Genomic DNA, 11,071 nt, shown 5'->3' on the forward strand with positions numbered 1-11,071 from the left:
GCTTGGGCGGCGGCGGCGGCGGCAGCGCGGTCGGGTCGACCCAGGGTTCGCCGGCGCCGTCAAGGACCGAGGACGCGCCGCCGAGCTTGAGCGTGAGGCGCGGGACCTTGATGCGCGGGTGGAGCGCGGCGGCCGGGGTCGACGCGGCGAGCGCGGTCGAACCGGCGGGGAGGAGCATGGCGGCCGCGAGCGCGTCCTCGTCGGCGTCGGCCATCGACGTGTCCTCGTACTCGTCCTCGTCGCCGTCGCCGCCGTCCGAGTCCGACACGAACGCCTTGCTCTTGCCCTTGCGGTCGGTGACGGCGCCGCCGGGCGCAAAGAAGCCCATGGCGCTCCTCCTGCGCTTGAAGGCCGGCTCGGCCGCGCCCTCCTGCGACTCGCTCCTGACCTTTCTCGGGTGCCGCAACGACATGGTCGTCGTCGACGGCAGCTCGAGGTCGGCCTGGCTCGGCGTGCTGACGAGCCCGACTGGGCGCGCCTGCTTCCTCGCGCGCTTGCCGTGGTCGGGCGGGAGGATGCTGCCGAGGCGCGCGAGCTCGCTCTGGGCGACGCACGTCGGGCAGGTCCACTTGCCGCGCGGGATCGACGCGAGCGGCGGCGTGAGGCACTGGCGGTGCCACCCGCGGTCGCACGAGTCGCAGAACAGGATGTCGTCCTGCGTGACGGGACCGCTCGTGGTCAGGCTCGGGTGCGCTTGAGAGAAGGGAAAGAGCGAGAGAGAGAGAGTGGGACGCACGTCGTCGCCCTTTTCGTCGCACACCTCGCACCGCTTGCACTCCTGGCACAGCCAGGCGTAGGCCTTTACGCGCTTGACCATGCCCCAGTCGTCCCACTCGAGGCAGGTCGGGTGGCCCGAGCTGCCGCACTCGTAGCAGCTGACGAGGTCCTCGCCGCGGCCGTGCTTGTTGAGGGTGCGGTCGCCGCCGCAAAGGCGCACGCCGTGTCGGCCGGCGAGAAGGCCGGGAGGAACGGGAGGCCGCCGGGGCCGACTCGGCGCGGGGTCGTGGTCGACTTGGGGTTGGAGCGCGAGGTGGGCGTGAGGGTCGTGACGGCGAGGCCGTTGACCGAGGGCGAGGGCGCTTGGGTCGGCGGAGGAGGGGTGCCGAGGGCGCGAGAGGGTCGACGAGGCGAGCGGGTCGTGCTGCGGCGGGCTCGCGGCGACGAGGTCGACGCGACGGGCTCGGCGGGTTGCGGGTCGGCGTTGGCGTCGGTCGAGGACGCGGCGTCGGGAGCGGGAGGAGGAGAGGGTGCGGCGGGCGGGAACGGGTGGGACGAGGCCGGGAGCTGGAAGGGGAGGCCGACGTCGTGCGGCTGCTCGACGGCGACGAGGGGCACGGCTGCGGGCGCCATGCAGCGAGGCGAGGCGTTGGGCGCGAGGCGGTGCGAGGTGGGGGAGGACGGGTCGAGGTCGAGTGTCGGCGTCGCGGCTGGAGGACTGGAGGGAGGGACAGGTACCGAGTCAGTGTGTGTAGGTCGCGGCAGAGCCTACCAGAGCGCGCCTTTGTAGGCGGTGCGAGGTGAGAGAGGATCAGTCACGCACAGTCGGTGGCCGTGTTTACTCGACGGCGACGAGGTGGATGTTGGGCGCGAGGGCGTGTGGGACTTTGTCGGGTGTCGCAGTGGTGGCAGGCAGCACTAGATTGAGGCTCGGGGGTGAACCGAGGGACGCAGGTGATGAGGATGGGCTGGGGGGACGACGGGGGCGAGTCGTCGACGCGGCGACGCGCGTTGGTCGGTGAGCGGGTCGCGCAGTGGTCCCTGGGTGGTACAGGGCGGCGTTTGAGAGCACAGGCAGGTCGCTCGAGGGTCGAGACGGGGTTGGAGCTTCAGAGTCGCGTCCGCTCGTTGTTCCTCGTCGCGTCTCTCGCCGTCGCTCCCTCTCTCGCTCTCGTCGCACCGACAGAGCTGTCCCTGCGCGCACCATGCTGCGCCTCAGCTCGTACGGCGCATCCGCCACCACCTCGCACGGCTACCCAAAGAGCCCGCTCGAAGCAGCTCGCCATCCTCCCGCCGAGGCTTTCCCTCCTCCACCAGCCGCCAAGTCGAGCGACATCCTCATCAACCGCGGCCACCAGCTAAAGCGCATCGCACGCGACACGGCCACCTTTTACCAGGGTGCGCCCTCGCCTTCCCCTCGTCCTCCTCGACCGCGTCCTCACGTATCTCCGTCCATCCCCTCCGCAGGCATCGCAGAGGCCCACAACTCGCACGCTCTCACTCTCAAGAAGCTCTCGCACCCGTCGTCGACCCCGATCGCGACCCCGTTCCCCGAGGCGTCCCTCTTCATCCCGCTCCCGCCCTCGTCGTCGTCCACCTCGCCCGCGTCGCCCGGCGCAGCCCAAGACGCACACGATGCCGCCATGTCGCTCGGCGGCAACGGCTCCGAGGGCTGGCAGCAGATCCTCCAGGAGGCGCGCGACACCAACCTGCGCACCGCCGACGCCCACCAAGAGCTCGCAAAGCGCATCACAAAGGACGTCGTCGGCCCGCTCTTGCGCTGCCGCGTCGACCTCAAACAGCACCTCGCCCTCATGGAAAAGGACCTCGGCAAGCACGTCGACGCCGTCCAGCGCGAGCGGTCCGTCCCTCCTCTCTTCCTCGAGCGCGCCATCTTCCCGTTCTCGCGACTGACGCTCGGTCCCCCTCTCGCAGCGACACGGCCGCGCCGCTCCTCGCACGCCTCTCGACCTCGCTCACCCAGTCGTCGCTCCCGCTCTCGGCGCCCTCGCTCGCCCCGCTCGAGGACCCGGTCCTCCTGCGCGCCCAGCTCGAGGCCCAGCTGCGCCTCCAGGTCGTGCGCGAGAACGACCTCCTCGCCGCCGTCAAGCTGTGGAGCGACCGCACCGAGGTCAAGGAGCGCGACACGTTCGTCGAGATCAAGCGCTGCTGGGCCGCGTGGGAGCAAGCCAAGTGCGTCGACCGTCTCTCTTTTCGCCTCCTCGCCGCGCTCCCTCTCTCTCGTTCCCGACTAACCCTCTCGCCCAATCACCCAGCTCGTCAATGCTCCTCGGCAACCAGCAGCAGTCGATGTTCCTGTCGGCCACGGTCGACTCGGTCCCGCCCGACGCCGAGTGGCACCACTTCCTGCGCCTGAACCACCTCGTCCTCCCCGACACGCGCCCAAAGACGCTCGACGACGTCGTGTGGAACGGCAAGGGCGACGTGCTCACGACCGTCGTCCGCGAGGGCCTCCTCGAGCGCCAGACGAGCATCCTCAAGAGCTGGAAGCCCGGTCCGTCCCCCTCGCTCGTCGCGCCCTCTCCTTTGCGCACGTTCCCTCACTGACGAGCCCTTTGACCCGTCCGCAGCCTACTTCATCTTGACGCCGTCGGGCCACCTGCACATCTACGGCCCCCCGCCGGCGACCGTCACCGCCGCAGCGACCGCTCCCGCCTCGTCCACCTCGAGCTCGACGGACGCCACCGCCGCCGAGGACGACACCGACTCGGCCTCGCTCTCGTCCGACCAGGCGTCGCCGTCCGCCAATCCGAGCACGGCGAGCTACCCGCCGTTGACGCCCTCGGCGCAGCACCTCCTCCTCCACTCGTCGCCGCACCTGTCGCTCAACCTCGCCCTGTGCACGCTCGGGCCCATGCCGACGCCTGCGCCCGCTCCTTCGCCCAACCCGGACGCCGACCCGGCCGCGGCGGCCAAGGCGGCCAAGAAGAAGCAGCCGCTCGACGCCGTCTTCACGTTGATCGAGACGTTGGGCAAGGGGGGCAAGGGCGAGGGGAGCGGCGCGAGGCACGTCGTGAGGTGCAAGGGCGTCGATGGCGGGTGGGAGGAGATGGGTGGCTGGGTCGCCAGCATCGGCAAGGTGCGTCCCTTGTCCGCCGCCGCCCTCGCTCTCGAGTCGAGCCGCGCACTGACCCTCTCCTCCTCCCCTCTCGTTTCGCAGTTCTGCGCTCCGCCAACCGCACCCCCTCCTCCTGCGTCGCCCCCGACGCCGACTGCTCCCGTCGTCGCGACCCTCCCCGACGACGACAAGAAGCTCGCCGCCGACGCGGCCGCCCGCTCGCCGGCGCACACGCCCCTCGCGACGCCGAGGAGCCTCCCGCCGCCTTTCGCGCCCGCCGCCGGTGCAGGTCTCGCAGCAGGCGCAGCGGGCGCCTCGGCCCTGTCGGCCGCCGGCCCTCCTGCCCTCCCAGACCGCCCTCCCTCGGCCACCTCCTTCTTCTCCTCGTCGGCCGCCGAGCCACCCGCGCTCCCTCCGCGCGACGCCGCCGTCGCCGCGCCCGGGCTCCCCTCGTTCGACTCGTTCAACTCGCTCGACTCGCCCGGCCTCGACTCGGAGCAGCAGCGCAACTCGGTCCTCGTCATCGACGATGACTACGACATGAGCCGCGCCATGGGCGCGCTCGGTGTCGGCGCCGCCGTCGGCGCGGCGGTTGCCGGCGGCGGGGCGGCGGTCGTAGGCGCGACAGGCGAGAGGATGGACGGTGACGAGGAGCGCGAGCGCGAGGAGGAGCAGGGTCCGCCGCCGCCCGAGAAGGGCGCCGTCTCGCCGTCGTCGCCCCGTCACGATCACGCCGACGACGACGACGGTGACGCGCACAGCGCGTACGGCGACGACGGCGCGAGCGACGCGGGCGACCTTGGCCGCTCGCTGTCGCAGTCGAGCCTGCACCGCGCCGCCGAGCGCAAGGAGCGCCCGATCAGCCCGCGCCAGGGCAGCGTGCGCAGCTTGGCCCAAGCGTGGGAGCAGCAGGGCTCGGGCTCGTCGGGTGCGCAGGAGCACAAGCCGGCGGCGGTCGAGGAGGACGCGGCCGAGGCCGAGCAGCCGCTCGCGCAGGCGCAGGCGCAGCAGCTCGACGTGCCCGCGCAGGGCGACGGCGACGAGCTCGACGGCGCGAGCGACATGGGCGACACGAGCTTTGGCGACGACGTCGAGGCCGGGCACGGGCAGGACGAGGCGGCGCTCGAGGGCGACAAGCCGGCCAAGGCGGGCAAGAAGGGCAAGAAGAAGCGCAAGAGCAAGGCGGCCGGCTCGGCAAAGGTGCGTCTCACTCTTTCTCTCTGTCATTCTCGTCGTCGTCGTCGTCGTCGTTCCGCAAAACTGACTCGTTGCCTCCTCACCCCGCAGCCGACTGAGCGCCCGCTCCCTCTCCCTTCCGTCGACCCCGAGCACACCGACCTCGGCCTACCCTCGCCGCACTCGCCCTCGTTCGCCGACGCGCAGCCGCTCGCGCACGACGAGGCCAACCTGCACGCCGACGGCGACGGCGTGTCGAGCCCGCCACCGATGGTGCTCGAGGAGGTGGACGAGGCGCCGAGCCGGCGCTCGAGCGAGGAGCGCGAGCGCGCGCTCGAGTACGAGGGCGAGAACAAGGGCGAGAAGGAGGGCGAGCACGAGGGCGAGGGCAAGAAGGAGGGCGAGGGGGCCTGAGCGGGTCGAGGGGTTTCGCCGCCCTCTCCGGCAGAGGGCGCGGTGCGTGCGTGTCGTCTGTAGAGCTCGCCCTAGACGTGAGCTCGAAGCATCTGTAACCCTGGCTCGTTGGTCATCGTTCGCGCGTGCAGCGTTTTCTCGGACGAGCAGTCAGCGCAGACTCAGCGTCGAGTTCCCCCGCTCGACTGGGCAATCAGCGGGGTGCCGCTCCGTTCAGCTGCCGATCGTTGCTTGCTCCCTTTGCTTGCAAGCACGCTGACTGCAAGCCTGGGTCACGCTCGCTGCTGAGAAGATCAGGCACTGCACCCGGCGTCGTACAAAGCGCCAGCTCCCCCTTCTCCCTCCCTCTCTCTCCACCTCACCTTCTCCTCGCCTTCTTTCCCTCGCTCGACCCGCACTCTCCACCTACCACCTCATCATGGTCGCTTCTTCCTCGAACGGTCCCGTCGTCGTCGTCATCGGCGCAACTGGCGCGCAGGTGCGTCCTCTTCTTCGAATCCTCGTCGAGCCGCACTGACCCTCCCTCGTCGTGCACAGGGCGGCTCGGTCATCTCGCACCTCATCCAGTCCGACAAGGACTACCAGCTCGTGGGCGTCACGCGCGACACGAGCAAACCGGCGAGCAAGGCGCTCGCCGACCAAGGCGTCAAGGTTGTGTCGGCCGACACCGACTCGCGCTCGGACCTCGACCGCGTCTTTGAGGGCGCCAACATCGTCTTTGTGCGTCTCGTCGTGCCACCTAACTCTCTCTACAAAGCCGCACACTGACGAACGAGGGCGCGCTCGCAGGCCGTCACCAACTTTTGGGCGCACATGAGCTTCGACAAGGAGGTCAAGGACGGCAAGCGCATCGTCGACGCCGCCAAGGCCGCCGGCGTCAGCCACTTCATCTGGAGCGGCCTCGAGCCGGTCAAGGAGCTGTCCGGCGGCAAGTACAAGCACGTCGAGCACTTTGATTCCAAGGTGCGCCCTCTCGTCCTCTCTCCTCGCTCGAGCCTCTTCCGGATCCTGACCTCGCCCTCCTCTCGTCGCAGGCCGCCGTCACCGCCTACGCTCGCGAGTCGGGCCTGCCGACGACCAACGTCGAGGCCGGGTGCTACATGCAGAACTGGCTCGGCATGCTCGCTCCGCGCAAGCAGGCCGACGGCTCGTTCGTCTTTGCGATGCCCATCTCGCCCTCGACCAAGCTCGCGCTCGTCGACACGAACGGCGACTATGGCGCGTACGTGCGCGAGGCGATCGAGAGCAAGAGCTTTGGGCCTGGCAGCGAGATCCTCGCCTCGTCCGACGAGATCTCGCTCGACGACATGGTCAAGCAGTTCTCCGAGGGTCCGTCCTCTCTCTCTCCCTCCCTCTCTTACGCGCACACTGACGCTCGGCGAGCACGCAGTGACGGGCGCCAAGGCGTCGTACTACCAGATGCCGCACGACGATTTCCTTGCCGCTGCGGGTCCTGCCGGCGCCGAGATGCTCGACATGCTCCTCTGGTTCGAGGAGTTTGGCTGTGCGTCCCTCTTCTCTCTTTCTCTCTCTCTCTTCTCTCTCTTCTCGAGCGTCTCTCGACGACGATGACTGACCTCCTCGCTCGTCGACTCGACAGACTTTGGCGGCAAGGACCTTGCGCCCTCGCAACGCGACCTCGCCGTCCCGGTCAAGACGTGGCGCGAGTTCGTCGCCGCCAACAAGTGGGACGTCTGAGCCTTTCGTCTCTCCTTCGTAGCTTGTCGTCGCCGTCCTTGAAATTGAAGCAGTGCCTAGCAGACCGTTCGCCACATCCTCTGCGAGCTCTTTCTGCTTTGACCTGGCAACGACGTGTGTACGAGGGCCAGAGAGTCTCACGAACGCGCTCTTGCGGTGCCTCGCCGAGTTGGCAGGAAGGCCACGAGCACGCTCGAGCTCTTCGTCTCGCAGGAGAGCTCGAAAGAGAGAAGAAAGGCAAGTTGCATTAAATGCTCGACAGGCAGGGCATGCACAACGACAAGAATGGTACGGCTACAGAGTGGGGTATACCGAGAGACGTGAGAAGGGAAGGAAAGAGAAGGCGAAGGAGAGAGAGCGAGGGGGAAAAGAGGGGAACGTGCGCCCTCGAGCCCGACGAACCCGCCGCTCACCTCGCCGCACGACGCAGCGCCCGCCCAGCGTCGTCGAGCTGACGCCCGAGCAGTCGCAGGTGGATGACCGAGACGGGCGAGCTTGCACGCCGGCGGACCGACTCGAGGACGAGCGCGATCGTCGACGGCTCGAGGAGGACGAGTTTGGCGAGCGCGTCGACCGTGTTGAAGCCGGCGGCGTCAAGGGAGGGTGCGAGAGCGACGAGTGTCGGGTGCAAGCCGGCGAGGAAAGCCGAGAGGTCGCAGTGCCTTGGCGAGAGGGTGGTGAACGAGGGCGAGATTCGGCTCGACGATGACGTGGCGAGGGCGAGGTCGGCGAGCGGGCCTGGCAGAGGCATCGCAGAAGGGTGGGTGATGCTGAGAGGAAAAGAGGAGGGAAAGGAGGGGGCGGGTGACGGGTTTGGCGCCGCGGCGCGTGCGGGACTTGACGCGGCGAGCAGGTCGAGCATGCCGCGCGCCCTTTTCGACGACGGCGACGAGCCCGCCCACCTCCCTGTTCCCTCGCTCGACGCCTTCTGCGCGTCCTCCTGCCGGACTCGTTCGACTGCCGCGTCCGCCTCGCCGCTCGAGCTCGACGCCGACCGCAGCCGTTTGCGAGACCTCGCCGACGTGCCCGCTTGCGCCGGCTCGACGGGCTCCGACTCGATGTGCGGCTCGAGGTCGTCAGGTTCGGCGACGTGCCCATCGGCAGACGACGAGTCGACAAAGCGCGACGAGGCGGCCTGCGGCCGCGACTTCTCGGGCCGGCTCGACCTCGCCGACTCGAGCGCGCTCAGGCCCATGCGGCGCTTCCTGCGCGCCGAGACGGCCGCGTTCCACTCGAGCTTAACCTTGTCGTTGGCGATCAACGCGGCTCGCGCCGTCTCGGGAAAGAGGTCGGCGCCGAGGAGGTCGGACCAGTTGACGGCGGCGAAAGCGGCGGCCGAGAGGTCGTGGCCGACAGAGAGCGGCAGGTCGTTGACTGCGTGAACGAAGAGACTTTTAGTCAGTGACGTCCTGGGCCGAGAAGGCAGATAGGCGAGGGAGAGCGCGACGCACGGCGCTGCTTGCCGACGATGGCTAGACGGAGCGAGACGAGGTGGCTCGTCACCTGCCGGCGCGAGCGGTACTTGCCGGTTTGGCGGCGGACGTACTCGGCGAGCAGGCCATTGCGGCCCATCGACTGGCCGTCCGACTCGAGGTGGACGGTGCGCGTGCGCATCTTGGGTAAGAGGCGCATGCCTACGAGCGGGGACAGCTGGTGAGTACACTGCGCCTGCCGGTTGAGAGTAGAGAGGTCGGGCACGACGTACCCTTAAGAAGCACGGTATCGAGCTCTGCGTCCCACAACCGCTCCTTGCCCGGCGCGCCCTCGCCGTTGTCCTCGTCCTGCGGGGGGGGAGGGCCAGGTCGGCAAAATGGCGCACGAAAGGTGGGGTAGAGACACGCACCGACTCGAGGTCGCCCATCTGGTCCACCAACTCGACCGGCGCGCAAGGCTTGACGAGTGCACGCGTGCTGGGAGGCGGGCGTCGTCGTCGAGCGGAGAGGGAAGACTGCGGACGCGAGACTGGGTCAAGGCGGTGCGCAGCTGGGCGCGGGAGGAGGTCATGGACGTACAGGAGCTCCCGGCATGCTTCCCGAGTGGCTCTGTCGGTCTCCTGTCGAGAGAAGGATCGGAAAAGTGACGCGAGCTGATGACGAGCTGGAAGGGCGAGGACGCGTCGAGGGAAGTACTGGTCGGCGATGGGCCTTGCGATGAGTTGCAAGGACACTGCAAGGGCAGCAATCAGTCTCCTGAGCCGCTAGAGGCGAGAGAGCTGGGGGAACACCTCGTCGCGTCGTCGTCGGCACGCTGTACGAGGCCGGGCACGCCGGGCGCGAGGTGCGCGCAGGCCTGGCTCGCCGGTAGAGCCGTCTCGAGAGCTTCAGAGCCTTGCTGGACTGGCTGCGGGGTGAGCGAGCGGCGCTGGACAGCTGCGTCGACGAGCAATGGCACGCTCAACTCGCACAGCTTGCTCGCTCTCGCACACGCGCAGAACAGAGAGCGACTAGTACTGCAAGGCACACGACGATCGACACAGAGATCCCAGCCGCTCCACGAGCTACACGCCCCTCGCAAACCCGCCCCTCGCCGCACTGACCGCCTTCTTGACCCACGCGACCTCGAGCGCACCGAGGCCGACCTCCTTGCGCAGGTGCTCGTACAGGCGCTCGACCGTGCTCGGCTCGAACGCGCACAAGTCGGCGAGCGCGTCCCACGAGTCGACGCCGAGGCCGACGAGGACGCGCGCCGTCGTCGTGTGGTCGCGTGCGGGCTCGTAGCTCGAGAAGACGCGGGCGAGGTTGGAGACGAACGGGTGGTAGGTGGTGTCAGGCAGGGGGCGCGAGGGAAGAGCGGCTGAAGGGGGAGGGAGGGGGCGGACGGGAAGAGGCTCGACCCAGGGCGCAGGCGGTGGCGGCGGCGGTGGGCGACGGCTCGGCGGCGGCGGCCCAGACGAGGCGAACGGGTCAAAAAGCTGCTTGTGGCTCGGGGTCGAGCCGCTCGTCGAGGGGCCCTTTGCGCGGCGACCGTCGGCGGGCGTGGACGCCGGGACCGCCTTGCGCCGCTTCGAGGAGGTCGTCGTCGCCGACGCGCGCCTGCGCTTTTTGCCGGGCGCTTTCGTGCTGTCGAGGTCGGAAAGGACAGGTGCGACGTTCGGGAACTGGTCGGGGCCGAGGAGGGCGTCCCAGTCCATGAGGTCGATCGCGGCTTGCGAGACGGGGCGGCCGACGAGGAGCTGTTCGACTGTTGGGAAATGGAGAGGTCAATCTCGGGTCTCTCTGAGAGAGCGGAGAGACGACGCACGCTTGTCATCGTGCGGGTACCGGGCGCGCACGGTGCTGATCCGGTTCCTCGCCTGCTGGTGGGTGCGACGCTCGCCCGTCTGCCGCCGCACGTACTCGCACAGGAGGTCATTGCGCTGCGCGCGACGGCCGTTGAGGAGGACGTGCTGCTTGCCGATGTCGGGGATGAGCTTGAGGCCTGTCGCACGTCGAGGAAGAGAGTCAGGGGTGGGCTCGGGCGCGGGCGAGAGGACCAGACAGCGCACCTTGGTCGAACGCCGCGGCGACGTGGTCCTTCCACACCGACGGCTTGGCCCCGCCGCGATTGACCGGGCGCGGTCGCGACACCGTGGTGCTCGCCCCCTCCGTCCCGCTCGGCGGCTGGTCGTCGACGACGCCGTCGTCCGAGGCGCCGCTGTCCGACAGCTCGCTCAGCTCGGACGACAGCTCAGGCTCATCGAGGGCGGCGGGGGTCGGTCGTGAAGGTATCGGGGTGTCGCGGGGGAGAGGAGAGGTGACGACGAGTGAAGCCGACTGGTGCGAGTTGGGCGAGGAACGGCGCGGCGACGCAGAGGTGTCGGGGAGAGGTGCGGTGGGCGGTGGCGGGTGGATGGACAGGTGTGTGGCCCTCGGCGGGGTGCTGCGTGGGCTGGGCGGCGAGTGGGGGACGCCAAAAGGCTTCATCGCTCCGAGGCGGGGGTGTGGACGAGGGACGGCGTCGAGGCGGTGCGTCGGTTGGCGATGCTGCTCGATCGGCACAGAGAGGTGC

The 11,071-nt window shown here is 69.3% G+C and overlaps 3 protein-coding genes across 3 annotated transcripts; 2 read left to right on the forward strand and 1 right to left on the reverse strand.

Annotated features, from left to right (window-relative positions):
- Positions 1–1,922: 1,922 nt before the first annotated feature.
- On the forward strand, positions 1,923–5,506 carry RHOBADRAFT_53104 (uncharacterized protein; the record flags this gene model as incomplete). The annotated part of the gene is made up of 7 exons (XM_018416674.1): positions 1,923–2,115; positions 2,185–2,578; positions 2,653–2,910; positions 2,994–3,232; positions 3,309–3,817; positions 3,899–4,996; positions 5,084–5,506. The coding sequence occupies 7 exons, from the start codon at positions 1,923–1,925 to the stop codon at positions 5,384–5,386; spliced, it is 2,994 nt and encodes a 997-aa protein (XP_018272169.1). The 3' UTR covers positions 5,387–5,506.
- Positions 5,507–5,804: 298 nt separating this feature from the next.
- Positions 5,805–7,084, forward strand: RHOBADRAFT_43559 (uncharacterized protein; the record flags this gene model as incomplete). Its single annotated transcript, XM_018414241.1, has 6 exons — positions 5,805–5,864; positions 5,924–6,106; positions 6,176–6,349; positions 6,421–6,715; positions 6,777–6,890; positions 6,987–7,084. The coding sequence occupies 6 exons, from the start codon at positions 5,805–5,807 to the stop codon at positions 7,082–7,084; spliced, it is 924 nt and encodes a 307-aa protein (XP_018272170.1).
- Positions 7,085–9,581: 2,497 nt separating this feature from the next.
- On the reverse strand, positions 9,582–10,986 carry RHOBADRAFT_43561 (uncharacterized protein; the record flags this gene model as incomplete). The annotated part of the gene is made up of 3 exons (XM_018414242.1): positions 9,582–10,264; positions 10,325–10,501; positions 10,569–10,986. 3 exons carry the CDS (start codon positions 10,984–10,986, stop codon positions 9,582–9,584), a joined length of 1,278 nt encoding a protein of 425 aa, XP_018272171.1.
- Positions 10,987–11,071: the final 85 nt, after the last annotated feature.

The sequence above is a fragment of the Rhodotorula graminis genome (assembly GCF_001329695.1).
Source record: "Rhodotorula graminis WP1 unplaced genomic scaffold RHOBAscaffold_5, whole genome shotgun sequence".
Taxonomy (NCBI): Eukaryota; Fungi; Basidiomycota; class Microbotryomycetes; order Sporidiobolales; family Sporidiobolaceae; genus Rhodotorula; species Rhodotorula graminis.